The sequence below is a fragment of the Protopterus annectens genome, chromosome 1.part0 (assembly GCF_019279795.1).
Source record: "Protopterus annectens isolate FY-2018-M chromosome 1.part0, PAN1.0, whole genome shotgun sequence".
Classification (NCBI taxonomy): Eukaryota; Metazoa; Chordata; order Ceratodontiformes; family Protopteridae; genus Protopterus; species Protopterus annectens.
In genome coordinates this window covers 1,721,261,648-1,721,275,933 of record NC_056725.1, presented here as the reverse complement: position 1 = coordinate 1,721,275,933, position 14,286 = coordinate 1,721,261,648, and the positions used below count along the sequence as shown (strand labels likewise).

Here is a 14,286-nt window from a genome sequence, read left to right as displayed (position 1 = left end):
AGATGGGTAGCCTGTTCCAAAGTGTGGGAAGTCTCTGGGACAGGAATCTATCCCTCCAGCATATCCTGTTTATTGTGGTGACAAGGTTTAGGTCCCTAGAGCGTGTAGCTCAGAGGGATTGGGATTTCTTTAGGTATGACATGGCTTTATATGTTAGGTAGAGATCACCTCGGAGTAGGCAATATGCTACAGAGTAAAGCTGGAGTTTTTTGAGATGGCCAGTGTAGGGCATCTGTTTGAGGCCAGTACTCCTCTTTGTGAGGTAATTCTGTGGCCTTTCCAGCTGCTGCAGATGTCTTGTGAGGTGCATTCCAAAAGGGGCATTGTACTGTGTAATGGGTCTAATGAGTGTCAAATAGAGGGGAACAATGACCTCTTTGTTTCCTAGATGAGAATCCTTTTGCGATGGTGTGCCACGTAGGATTTCCTGAGTACTGTGGTGATGTGATTATCAAAGGAGAGACTACTGTCCATCTGGGTCCCCAAGTCTCATCACACATTCGGCGTTAAGTAGACTGCCGCCTATGTGGTAGTTCATGGGTACAGTGTTTTTACCAAAAGAGATGACGGTGCACTTTTTGGCATTGAACTTGAGGCCATGGCTCTGACACCAGGCATCTGTCCAGTGAGGCCCTTCTGTAGGATGTCCACATCATTTGGGGACTCAACTATGGCTCCTAGTTTGCAGTCATCTGCTAACTTCGTTAGCCAAAGGCCTTCTGTGTAAGCCTGTACCTCAAAGAAGTAGATACCAAACAGGAGAGGTCCCAGGACTGAACCCTGTGGTACTCTACTTGTCACTGGTTTGAAGTCCTATTTGGAGTCTGCAACTTTTACATTGTGGGTTCTGTCACTGAGCCAATTGGCTGGCAACCCATCTTGTGATGTAGGGATTTATACCAAGTTTAGTGAGTTTGGCTATAATTCCAGAATGGGGGATGGTGTCGAAAGCCTTGGTGAGGTCAAGATAGGCTGTGTGAACCATGTTACCCTCATCTACAGCTTTGGTGACTGTCTCAAAGACGTTGATCAGGTTCAGGAGGCATGATCTGCCTTTCACAAACCCGAACTGGATGGGGTCCATAGTTTGGAGGTTACCAATGTCTTTGTTTGAGTTCAGTGATGATATGTTCCATGGCCTTACAGACCAGGCTCATCAGGCTAATAGGATGATAGTTCCCAGGATCAGTTGTGGCTCCCACTTTGTGGAGTGGGATAACTGTTGCTGTGCGCCATTCAGTGGACACAAAGCCTGATGTGAGACTATGATTGAACATGGTGCTTAGGTGGGGAGCCAGTTCGTTCTGAAGTTTGTGTAAAACGCAGCCTGGGATGTTGTCCGGTCCCATGGATGCTGTGTTTTTGGCTTTAGAGAGTGCAGCTTTTACCTGCGTAGTTGTGATTACAGGGACTCTGCATTCTTCCTGTATAGTTATGGGCCCTTTAGGGGGTGAGGGGGGTAAAGTTAGCACTGAACCTATCTGCCAGGACGTTGGCAATATCAGTTGGTTCTGTAATTTGCATGCTGTTGTGCTGTAACTCAGAGCAGATCTGGGTGTTGCCATTGAGATTCTTGACATAGCTATAGAATGCTTTATGGTTGTCCCCAGAATCGGTGGAGATTTTGTTTTCGTAACTAGCTTTGGAGGATCTTATAAGGGATCTCATCTTCATACTGAGGCTGACCAGGGAATTCCTCCAATCATGGGATTTTACTCTCTTTTGCAACAGTTTCTTCCTTCTGTTGTAGAGTTTGTTTATGGCAGGGGACCACCAGATTGGCTTCCTTTTTTTTGGAGGATAACATCTTGGTTCTGTTTGGGATAGCACGATCCATGCACTCGTGTAAGTGCTTATAGAGTGCATCTGTGTGGGATTCAGCAGTTGTAACTGTATTGTCCATTTGCATGGGTGTCATAAAGTCCGCCACTTATGTTGTAAGAAGCATGAAGTTTGCTTTGGAGAAATATTTTAGTGTGATTTCCGTAATGGGGGGTGGGGGAGGGATGTGGATATCTAGGGTGATTAGCTTATGCTCCCATCTGACCAACGAGGAGTTGATTTCAGGTGTGGAACACTGGTAATTCATGTTGGTAATAACTAGGTCTAGGATATTGTTGCCCCTGGTGGGGGTGTGGATAAGTTGATCCAGGGCATTGGAATTTTTGAATTCCAGAAAGCGTTGAGCGAAGGAGTTGGTACATGAGTAGTTTTCCCAGTCAGTGGTGCGGTAGTTGAAATCTCCCATTATTATGGTGTTTAGTTGAACCCTAATATTTTCCAGTATATCAAGAAAAGAGGAGCAGGAATCTTGGGGCATGGTGGGGGATCTGCAGCAAGCTACAATTTGGATTGCAGTTTTGCCCAGAGTTAGTTGCACTTGGATAACCTCGGATGCATTATGCTGTGCAACTAGCCTGGAGGTGTGAATATCCTTAATGAATGTAGACGCACCTTCGCTTTTGGTGTGCCGGTCCAGGTTAGATGGCCAAAGTGTAGTATGAGTATAGCTTGGTAATGCAGGGGTGCACTCTTGAGCTTTGAACCAGGTCTCATTCACTGCACAGATATTGATGTTTTTCCATTTTTAGTGAGAAAAAAGACAGAGAAGTTGAGCATTGAATCACATTGTTGTCCTTTAAGGCCCACAACTCCGTTTGTCTATATTTGGCATCCTTTTGGTCCAAATTGTGTACTAGTCAGTTGACAAGTATCCAGGGTGGGAAATTTACTTACTATACATTAGTACTCCCTGCTCCACTGTATTTTGTTTGCTGAGGATGTTAAGGCATCTTTCTTAGTCACCTTTCAAACACTGTTGAGATTTGAGGGAAATAACTTTGAAGGCTATAGAAAAGAAGCAGACCATTGACTTACTCATTGTGAAGTTTTCACCCTTCATAAGTCTTTACCAGGATGCAGAGAAATCTGTATAAAACCTAGTTCCACAGAACAGAAGCCTACAACACTTACAGCAACATTCCGCTGAACTATTTTAGATGTCTCCAACTGGTGTCCAGCAAGGATGCTTGTGCAGAAGTCAGTCTCCCTGTGCTTTCAAGGCACCTGGGACAGCAAGGGTGATCAGCAGCAAATTTGACTCACAATCTGACTTCCATTGGAAGAAGGCAGCCAGAGGGAGATATTTCTTTTATAACTCAAGCTATTTCACCATGAATACGTGGATATGGACAAGGAGCGCACGGTAGCCTTTGATTCATATAAAATTGTTTATTCCTTCCTTTTCTTGCTGTTTCCATATGTAGAAGATGCAGACAAGGAAGTAAGCCCTAAGTTTCTCAAGAATATTGCTGCCCAGAAGGTTCCACATAATTAAAGCAGGCTCTCATATTTCAAGTTCCTTTGTAGTACCACTTTAAACACATAAGACCTCTAACGTTTCTTTTAGATTTGAGCAGCCTGCATTCCAGTATCTGTAAAAAGTTCTTTCATATGGTGACCCTTCTTTCTGTCCCTCCTCCCTTTACTTGTTGAGGAAGACTAGATATGCTGTTTGGTTCTTAACACAGATCAAGAAGTAGTCAAAAAGATTACTGTGCTGTTTGATAAGAGCTAGTCATAATTTGTTTCAAACTCTTAACTTTTGCCTCATTTCTGCTGCAGACTTCAGAGTGCATGTCTGTGATAACCATTCATCTGCATCTACAAGGGTTGAGTTTGTTTCGCTACTTAGTCAGCTTCTGCGTAGTAACTGACAGCAAAGACTGTCTAATCTGGAAAATGTGGTGGTTAACATTTTTCTGTTTTTGGTGATCAATATGAAGTTTGATAAGTCCCACCCAATGTCAGCACAGCTTAGACTAGCTATAGCCTGTTACATAGATACCAAGACTAGTCAAGCATACGACCTTTCAAGAAAATGCTCAACATTCCATTTTCTTCTCTTCACTCATTCTTCTTTGGTCAACCTTTCCCCTTGGAGTTTAGTGTAGTGGTTGCCTCAGTCATGATGGTACCCTGTGCAAAATACCACTTGACAATTCCAAACTGCAACCTGAGGATTAAGTGGCCCCAAAAGTAAGACTATTTTGAAGTACCCAGAAAGATTGCAGTTGCTTGCAGGAAGCATCCGAGTTCTGTTCTCTCATTTTTCACCTCTTACTGTGGCCATGCTGACCATAAATGCTTCATCCTTGTGTTGGGCAGGTCATTGTCTGTTTCACTGACACAGTATTTTTCATCTTAAGTGTTGAAAGTTTGCGCAATGTTTCTAGAAATTAGAGCAATCATCCATTACCTACAGGTACTAAGAGTGCACCTCCATATAGATTGTCAGGGGTAAAATGTCTTTGACCTGAGCAGAGCAGCCATGAGACTTGGACAATCAAGACCAATCAAATTGTGTTCACAGTCAACATTAATGGGAAACCACCAACCTTTCATACAGATTTTCTGTGATGGATGTTGAGTTTTCCCTGAATCCTTTGATGACCTGGGGTATTCAATAAGTGGAATTGCCCTTTCTGTGGTCTTTTTATTTCTTCCATAAATAATAAAATACCTAAGGGTGACCCCCCCCCCAATGAATGGCTTGGCCAAAGGGCCTGCTCTTGTTTTGTCTTCATTCCCACCACTGACAACAGAATTTAGTCTCAAGGCTAGTCATAAGCAAAAGGCATAATCTTGGGTGTGAGAGTTCATGTGCTTCATCAGTTTTTTATGACTCATCAGTTTATAAATGTTTGATTCGATTTTCTGGCTAAGGCTTTCTAGCTTTAATTATGACTCTAAGGGCTAGTCTGTTCTAGTTTGACTAATGGCCATATCAGATGGAGTTTTGCATAGAATGGTTCCCGACATTTCTTTTTCACATTATTTTTCAACACAAAAAATGTTAAGAGGTGAAATGAGAGGATTTTCTGAATGAGCTCTCTGCGGTTGGCACTAGTTATTCCTCTGTCAAACCTGTTGATAATGTTTGTACAGACCAAAGCTCCAGTCCATGAAGTCTATAAGGCCTGCTGTCATGGTACCTTCCTTTTTCTTTGGCCACTGATCAGGGATCCATTTCCTTTATGGAGCATTTGCTTTATGTTGAAAAAGGCTCACTTATCTCTCTGTTAGTTGCTTATTCAGATTTTAAGCTGTTGTCTTGAAAAAGGTCTCTTTCTAGAGGCTGTTATCTCAGGTAGGTGAATTTTTCAGTTGCATCCTTTCTCTGGAAACTCTCTCCTTACCTCATCTTTCATAAGAAAGCTTTTCAATATACACTTATCACTCCTCCATGCCTAATTTAAATTGGGCAGTTCATTTGACAGTTTTCCTGTCTCTAGTCTAACCAAGGAGAGTCCTATTCTATTCATGGATTTTCATGGGCTGCTCAAGTACTATGTCAGCAAGTCTGAGCTCATTAGAAGCATTGTCCAATGTTAAAAAAAGTTCTTAAACAGTACCCAAGTGGCTTTCTAACTGCATTATTTTTATGAAAAAAAAAAAAACGGCAAAAAGGTGCATTCTTCCAGAGCTGCCAGTAGACACACACTTTTCTTCACTAGTACTTCTTAGATGGCACTGGTGAAACTCCTACTTGGTCATCCCAGAATACCTTTATAAATATTCATAAGTTGGATGTGACCTCCAAGTCAAAGTCTACTTTTTGCCAGTGATTATCAAAGCAATGTTCTCTTGGGACAGTAGCCCAGGATGTTTAAACTGGGGGCTTTGTCCTAGCTGTTCCTTGATTCTGAATGCAAAAGTAACGAGTCTTACTATAATACTTGATCTGTGATTAGACCTCTGAATACAGAAAATTTCTCACCCTCCATATTTCTGTTTTCTCTTACATTTGTCTTTTACTTTTATTTGGTGTAGAACTTGAGAGACGGCTCTGAATCATGTATTTTAGGATAAGGCTAGGGCCAAAGTAGCCATGGTATGTGGAAGGTTCGTCAATGCCCATGTCAGTGAGACCCAGTTATACCGTCTTAATTTGGAGAACAAGTGTCAAAACTGATACCCTGATGTCATGTCACCGTAGCATTGATTGCATTAAGAAGAATGATGCAAGGATCTTCGGGTGGAAATGGAATTTTGTTCCCCACATAAAACAGGTTTTAATTTCAAGCCTTTCCTGTGGATCAGTTGTCTGTCAACATTTCTTGATGAAATGTGACTTAGTGATACATTTATTTATTTATTTAACATTTGTTGAAAGTCCGACTAGGACAGAGCTTATTTTCAGCAGAGGCCTGGGGAGAAATGCAACAGATGCAAGTTTTGGAATGTGGGAGGAAACCAGAGCAAACGCACATAAACATAGGGAGAACATGCAGACTCCACACAGAAGACACCCCAGCCAAGAATCGAACCTGAGAGCCTCTGGCTGTGAGGCGACAGTTTTAACTGCCGCACCACTGTGCCACCCGTGCTACATGCATACATAATACCAAACTCAAGGCAAACAGCCTGGAAAAGTTTGTCGTAACATATTTCTAACATCTGTAGCATTACCACTAGCTGTTCCTGAAGCTGGAGCGTATGGATCCTCAATGAGTGCCCAAAACTTTTTTGTCATGAATCTGTCTTCCTCCATCATTAACCTTAGTGAAATGAAGCCACTTGTGGGCTAAACTGAACATGTGACCCACATGTACAAGCTTCTGTATCACAGATATGAAAGTTAGTGTGCCGAATGGCATGTACCAACACCTAACCATGTAGAAGACAACATGACCAAAAGTCTTGTCAAAGGGAGTGTTTTTGCACCACCAGCTTTGTGGTATAGGGGATAAAATCCTGATATGACCCACAATGGAAAGTTTGGGCTTTACTTATGGCCATATATACATACAGGGCACACTACGTATGTCCACAAATCACTCCTCATCACTTCATTCAGAAGTATAAATAATTTAAAATCAAATCAGTTTACCAATGAAAACAGCAGTCACCACAGGATGAATGAACACATGTGCTGCAGATCTGACAGTAAAAGTGCCATCTCCTAACTCTGATAAGAAATGGCACTGTGCCTTCCTAGGGCGTAAAGTTCAGCACTTTAAGACTAGGTAAGAGAAAAGAGGCAGATGTACCCAGGTGTTCGACAAACTGCAGAAAGTTCTGTACAACAGCAGCAGTTGTATTACATGCATGTCGTGTTTTGTAAATAATACCCTAGGATATATCTTTTCGATTTCCTTAAGGATTTAACATGCGTCTGTGCATGTTCCTCACACCCCACTCCCAGGAATAACCATTAGTTTGCTTTCTTGCATGCAGTAGTTATTTTTATTTTCACTATTGAGTGTTAACCTGTGAATGTTAGACTGCTTCTAAACTGCAGTTCTATAACTGAAGAGATTTTTATTGTGCTTTCTTTGAAGGTGTAATTTCACACAGTTCTATTTATAAGTAAAAATGTACTGAATACCACATGTTCTCTTTTAACATCCTTTTTCATTTCCTTTACTGTGTAACTTTCCTGAATAATTAATTGCCATTAAAAAAAAAAAATTCCATTGAAGTAGTCTGACTTTGATAAGTGTTGCATGTTGATCAGCAGCACATAACTGACCTGATGTAGCCAGTTCTTTTAATGTTAATACATTGTTTATTTTTAAAGGGCAAGAACGATTTGGCAACATGACAAGAGTGTACTACAAGGAGGCAGTTGGTGCATTTATTGTCTTTGATGTGACACGATGTTCCACATTTGAAGCTGTATTAAAGTGGAAAAATGACCTGGACAGTAAGGTGAAGCTTCCAGATGGAAGCCCTGTTCCTGCAGTTCTTCTTGCTAACAAATGTGATCAGAAAGATGGTACCAAGAACGATGTTTCGATGGATGATTTTTGCAAGGAAAATGGTTTCGCTGGATGGTTTGAAACATCTGCAAAGGTGGGGCACATAACAAAACTAGAGTAAAATTTGTGTAACACTTAATACTTGGGAACGTTTAAATGGGTATGCTCATTCTCAGAAAAGTTCTATGAAGCTGTACAGAAGCAATATAATTTACTAAAAATTAAAAGAAAAAAATAGAAGTGTAATAACCAACCACTGATACCTATTAATGATTGTGAATTAAAAATACCATTCAGCAAGTTTGAATAGAAACAAGTTGGCCTGAAGATAAATATTTTATTAGATTTATGTTTTAGAACAAGAAGTATTGTAAATGTCCAAAATCTAGGTGTAATGAACTGAACAGTATGTGTTAATACAGTGTTTTGTATCTGTAAGAAGGTTTGATGATGACCTTAATTGTGTAGCTCCAGCTCTGTGCTGAATGAAGTTCAGTTGAAAGAAGTAACAATTGAGCAATGGTTGTTTTTCTTCGTTTCACTGTTGCAGTCATCACACTTTGGTTATCTGCCTGCACGTATCCTTCAGTCAGCCTGAATACCAGAGACTTAGTATTTCTGCATCGGTTGTTGTCGCTTCAGTACTGCATCGGTTGTTGTCGCTTCAGTACTGATGTCAGGTAGTCAGGGATATAAAAACAGGCAGTTGACGCCATTACATCGGTCTTTCTTGCCTAGGAACCCGAAGCATAAGCAGTTTACACGAGTTGGCCACTACCTGAGTTTTCATTTTCAAATTGAATCATCCTGAAGTCTTTAGAGCTAAGTACCCCATTGGGGATTCTTTTTTCTTGCTCTAACCGATGTCAGAAAAAGCTAGCAATTGTCTCCCCTGTGGAAAGCAAATACCACACAGAGATTTCCATTCTTACTGCGTCACCTGTTTAGGCCCAGACCACAACGTACCTTGCTGTCAGTTTTGTGCCTTGGTCAACACCCAAACTATTCGTCGTCGGGTCTTTATTGTTGCTAAATACTTTCGCTTTCGATCTCCGTATTCTGAAACGGTTTCGGTAAGCCATCCAACTACCGATCTTCCAAAAAAAAGTAAGGATAAAGACAGACTGCACTGGTCCAAAACTGCCAATAATACTTCTGTTAAGCTTGTTGACAGTTGGCTGGTACTCGGGTGCTTTCGCAGCCCCTGAGGCCCGCTTCTGTGGATTTTCAGGCCACTACCAAGACCCATTCGGAGTCCGGCATGCCGCGAGACTCTTGTTTGACTACGGAACCTGTGGATGTCTCTACCTTAGATGGGTCCGGAGCTGCTGTGCAAGAACCGGCTTCTGAGGAAGTTCTTCGTATTACCGATATTGCACAGATGACTTCTTTTGCGTCTTCAGTTCAGTCTAAAACTACTGAGTTTCTTAGGCCAAGAGTACGAGCTATGCCTAAAAAACTGACAACCCAAACTCAAGCACCTGCTTCCTTGCCATAAAATCAAATGCTTAAAATGGCAGAAGACCTGATTATGCTGATTCGGGGAAGCCAGCCTTCCCCTGTTAAGACAAAAAGAGACCTGTCCCCAGCAGCTTTAACTGACCAAGAGTCCAACTGTGAGGTTTCTGATTATGAAGACATACCTTTATCTGCTTTATGAAGATTCAGATGCAGATTAATCCATTCCCTCTGCTTCCTCTCCAGATGATTTTTCTTTTGGTGAAACCCTTCATACTTTGAGAGCATTTCCACTGGGAATGCCAGGATTATCCTCAGTCCAAAAAGAGACTCAGAAAATGTTTAGATTTACCTCAACATAGACCTTTAGCAGTTCCTCCTGTTCTGGATGTTGTGGATTATGTCTTTATGGAATCCAGTCTAACTCCTGATACCCCTGCTCCAAGGAAACCAGACAGGTACTACAGAATCCCTGACTCTCTCAAATTTCTTTTCAAAACTCCTGCTGACCCAGAGGTCATTTCCCAGGGGCCTAAAGGTATAAAAGCAACTACAGCTATAAATCCCACCCCTTCAGACAGGGATTCCTGAGCTTTAAACAGATGGGGTAAAAAAGTATACATCTCTGCAACTCTCACCATTTGGGCATTGAATTGCCAGTTTCACATGCTGAAATACCAGCAGCATATTATGGAACTTAAGCAGAAATTGTCTACTTTTACAGACTGTGCAGAAAATAAAGAATTGCAAGAGATTATGCATTCTGCAAGCCAAGTCAGCAAGCATACCTTGCATTGTGGCTTTGACACCCTAGAAGCTTCTTGCAGGGCAGCAGCCACTCTTTCTGTACTGAGAAGGCATGCTTGGCTTAAGGAACAGACCTTGCCAGACCATGTCAAATCAAAATTACTAGACGTTCCGTTGGAACAAGGACAATCTGTTTGGCACCAAAGCAGAAGAGGTTGTAAAAAAGATGGAAGAAAAAGCCAAGTCTATGCAGACAGCCAAAGAATTTTTGCAAGTGCAGCCTCCAAGGTTCAGTAGGCATTGCCCCTCGAAACATTGGGCCTTTCCAGCCCCCTCAAGGCCATCTCAAACTAGGCCCAGGGGAAACAAACTCCCCAGATTACAGTCTCAGGGTATGCAGAGATCTAAGCAATGGAGTGCCTCCACTTCTAAAACAGGGAGTGCTAAGCCACCCCCTTACGAAAATAATTCACAATGATTTCTCAACTCCAGTCCTCACCTCTGCCCAATTACTTGTACCCCTAGGAGGAAAACTTGCCCATCATGCAAAAAACTGGACCTCCATCACCAAAGACCGATGGCTCCTCAGCATTGTATCCCAGGAGTACGCATTTTACTTCCACTCACTGCCAACCCCAAAAGGGTTCCCAGACCTTCCTCCAAACCAGTGTGCAGAGGCACAAAACCAACTTCAATCCCTGCCCTCCATAAAAGGCAGTTCAGCCTGTTCCTGCAGAACAAATCGGATGAGGGTTTTATACTGGACTTTCTGGTACCCAGAAAAGAGGGCACTTGGCGCCCAATCCTAGATATTTCTATTCTAAACACCTTCCTGGTGATACCAAAATTCAAAATGCTCACCCTTCAGCAGCTTCTTCCTATGCTGTCCAAAGATGCCTGGTTAGCCACGCTAGACCTAAAAGAAGCCTATTTGCACATCCCTATCAGGGACTTGTGCAGAAAATACCTACGCTTCAGGGCAGGATCTGTGCATTATCAGTTCTCTGCACTTCCCTTGGCTTATCCACTACTCCCAGAGTCTTCACAAAATGCCTGGCTCCAGCCATTGCCTATTGCAGACAGAGAAAGATTCAAATTTACTCATACTTGGCTGATTGCCTGATTCAGGCAGACAGGAAAAGCTGTTGCAGCACCTGATATTTGTAAAGAAACTTCTAACCTCCATGGGGTACACTGTCAATGAAAAGAAATCAAAACTAGTCCCCAGTCAAAAGATTGTTTTCCTGGGAGCAAGCTTAGATACAGCATCCCAGATGGCATTCCTTACTCCAGAAAAAAACAAGCCTGTCTTGACAGGCTACTTCACTCAAATGGCCACCAGAACCCAGCTATCTGCAAGGAAAATCCTGCAGGTCCTAGGGTTCATGGCCTCTTGCATTCTACTGATTCCATGTGCCAGACTGCATATGAGGAAACTTCAGTGGTACTTTAAAAGTCTTTGGTGACAACATTCTCAGGATCTGGAAACCATCATACCTTGTCTAAGGACAGAGTTTTTTGGTGGGCAGCAGCATGCAACCACAACAAGGGACTTCCCCTTACTCAACCCCACGCCGCCCAGACCCTAACCACAGACGCATCAGACTGTGCCTGTGGGGCACATCTGGACGACAAGTGCATTCAGGGCCACTGGAGCCCAAGTCAAATTCATCTGGACATCAACCAAAAAGATGCTAGCTGTTCAGTATGGTCTGACAGCTTTCAAATCCCTACTCTCACCAGAACCCCTGCTAATAAAAACAGACACCACACTTGTGTGGTACATCAACAAGCAAGGGGGAACCAACTCTTACCCACTCTGTAGGCTAGCCATGGTCCTGTGGAACCTGGATAGGACTAAAGCCTTAAGGAAATCTGACCAGTTACTAGTCAGTTGTGCACCAGGGCAGAGGGTAAGGCCATTTCAAAACAAACAATTTCCAAATGGATAGCACACTGTATGCATTTCTGCTACAAACACCATGGGAAACCAACCCCTCAGGGGGTCAGAATGCATTCCACTAGGGCAACATCTACCTCTACAGCAGTCCTCAGGGGAGTCCCTACCAGGGACAATTCTAGAAGCTGCTTCCTGGAGTTCTGTACACACCTTCACCGAGCATTACCACTTACCTATCTTTCCCAAATCCAGGGCGGGTTTTGCAACAGCAGTCCTGCAGGGCATACTAGCTAGTCCCAGTTCTTCTTGACTGCCTCCACCCTTTCCTCAGCTTTGGGAATCAACCCAAGTGTGATGACTGCAACAGTGAAACATGAATATAATACAGTTGTGTACACTTACCATAAATGTAAATGGTCGAGTGTATTCACTGTTGCAGTCCTGGTTTCTCACCCTCCAGTCCTCTTGTCTGTCTCTCTCTCTCCTCTCTATGTCTATTACTCACCCATTACTGGGTTATTGGTGTTTTTCCCACCATAACTGTGCTCCCTATTTGAGGGGCTCCTGACATTTGGGGCAAGAAAAACAGATGTAATGGCATCGGCTGCCTGTTTTTATACCCCTGATGACCTGACGTCAGTACTGAAGCGACAGCAGCCGATGCATAAATACTAAGTCTCTGGTATTCGGGCCGATTGAGGGCTGTCTGCAGGCAGATAACCCAAGTGTGATGACTGCGACAGTGAATACACTCGAACATCTATGGTAAGTGTACACAACTGTACTTTACTGTGGATAAATATGGGCTTATGAAGCAGTATCCTAAACAGAAAGTTAAATTATCCCACAGTTGCAGTTCCAATTACCTGGCAGGTTCTCTCTTAATTCTACATTGAACCCGTGTTTGTCTAGGATGTACCTCAAGCTGTAGATACGTTTAATCCAAAGTTCCCATAGTTCCCTTATGGCAATAGAATATCTGGCACCTCCAGATTTGTTTTTGGATTAAGTACTGAAATCGTTTTTCTAACAGAAGTCTCAACTTACTTTGGCGTATGCCTCCAATTTGACAGTTTCAGACAGAGGAGGACAGGCAGCGTGGGGTGTATATAAAAGCTCATGGACAAAATGTTATTGTGTAAGCTTAGGGAATTTCTGTTTAACATTTGGGGTCTGGTCTAGTACTACAGTATCTGAAGAAGATATCTTCACAATCTGTTATGCCCTGGGATTCTGTTATTGGAACCATAGTATTCTCTGTGGGTATTACAAGCACTGTATACATCATTCAGTGATTGTACTTCATGCTGATGATGTTATCCTGCATAGAGTTGGTCTCCTTTTTTTTTATTTATTCTTTTTTCCCCTCAAACTTTTTCTATTTTTCAAATACATTTGAATGAATTCCATAGTATTTGTACATAACATCTTAAATAGCTATGCACACTATTTACATTAGTCTGACACTATATATCAGATCTTAATGTATACAGTTACTTTATAAGTATGTCCAAACTATTATCAGACTGTCTGATCAATTGTTGTATAGTGTCAAGTCAACAATAAGACTTTTCCCAAATGGTTGTTGATAAATGGCTTTAGATAAATTCTTAGTTCTTTAATTTTAATTTCCAATAATGCAATGGTCTTCAGTAGGTTGTAGAAGTCTTTCAAAGTTGGTACTGTGTTTGTATTCCATCTTCTTGTTATACACTTCCTTGAAATTGCAAGTATAGTCCATACTAGATACATGTTTGACCTATTCAAAAGAGGACCTTCGTTCACATTTAATAATACAAGAGCTTTAGTTAAATAAAACGATTCATTAAATAAAGCTTGTAGAAAGTTATTAATACCATTCCAAAATAGCTTACTTTTAACACAATCAAAGAAAATGTGGTTCCAATCTGCACTGTGTACTTGCTCACATCTCCAACATATTCCTTTTATGGAAAAACAAATTTTACTGATTCTGTCTGGGGTTAAGAAGGCTCTGTGCAAGCATTTCCAATTAAAAACTTTCCAATATTGCGTAAAGGATGTATATTTTATCGATAATAAGATATATGTTTTAATATCTTAAGTTAACTGTATTGAGTGTCCTTTTGTTATATATTCCCAATATGAGGTTTTGGGTGGTGTTTTATAGTTTCAGTGTTTTGTAAAATTTTGAAATACTGTTTCCCATGTCAGTTATTATATATGATTTCATATATGTATTTCGTAAATTTAGTTATTTCTTTAAATGAAGAATACTTAAGTCTTGTGAATATGACCGCATACTCTGTAAAGTTAGCCAGTCCTGTTGTGGAATTTTGTATGTTGTTTTTATTACTTGCATATCTAAAACTTTTAGTTCTTTGATGCATTAGAGCCAACAAAGAAATCCTTTCTGTTCCCAGGAATTAATAATTTCTC

General features: G+C 41.5%; 1 protein-coding gene across 1 annotated transcript in view; it reads left to right on the top strand.

The window, feature by feature from the left end:
• RAB32 (RAB32, member RAS oncogene family) overlaps positions 1–14,286 on the top strand; it is a 486,008-nt gene that overhangs the window by 233,090 nt on the left and 238,632 nt on the right. Inside the window, exon 2 of the mRNA XM_044068829.1 lies at positions 7,583–7,857. Coding sequence (XP_043924764.1) covers positions 7,583–7,857 — 275 coding nt within the window. The remainder of the gene's footprint in view (positions 1–7,582; positions 7,858–14,286) is intronic.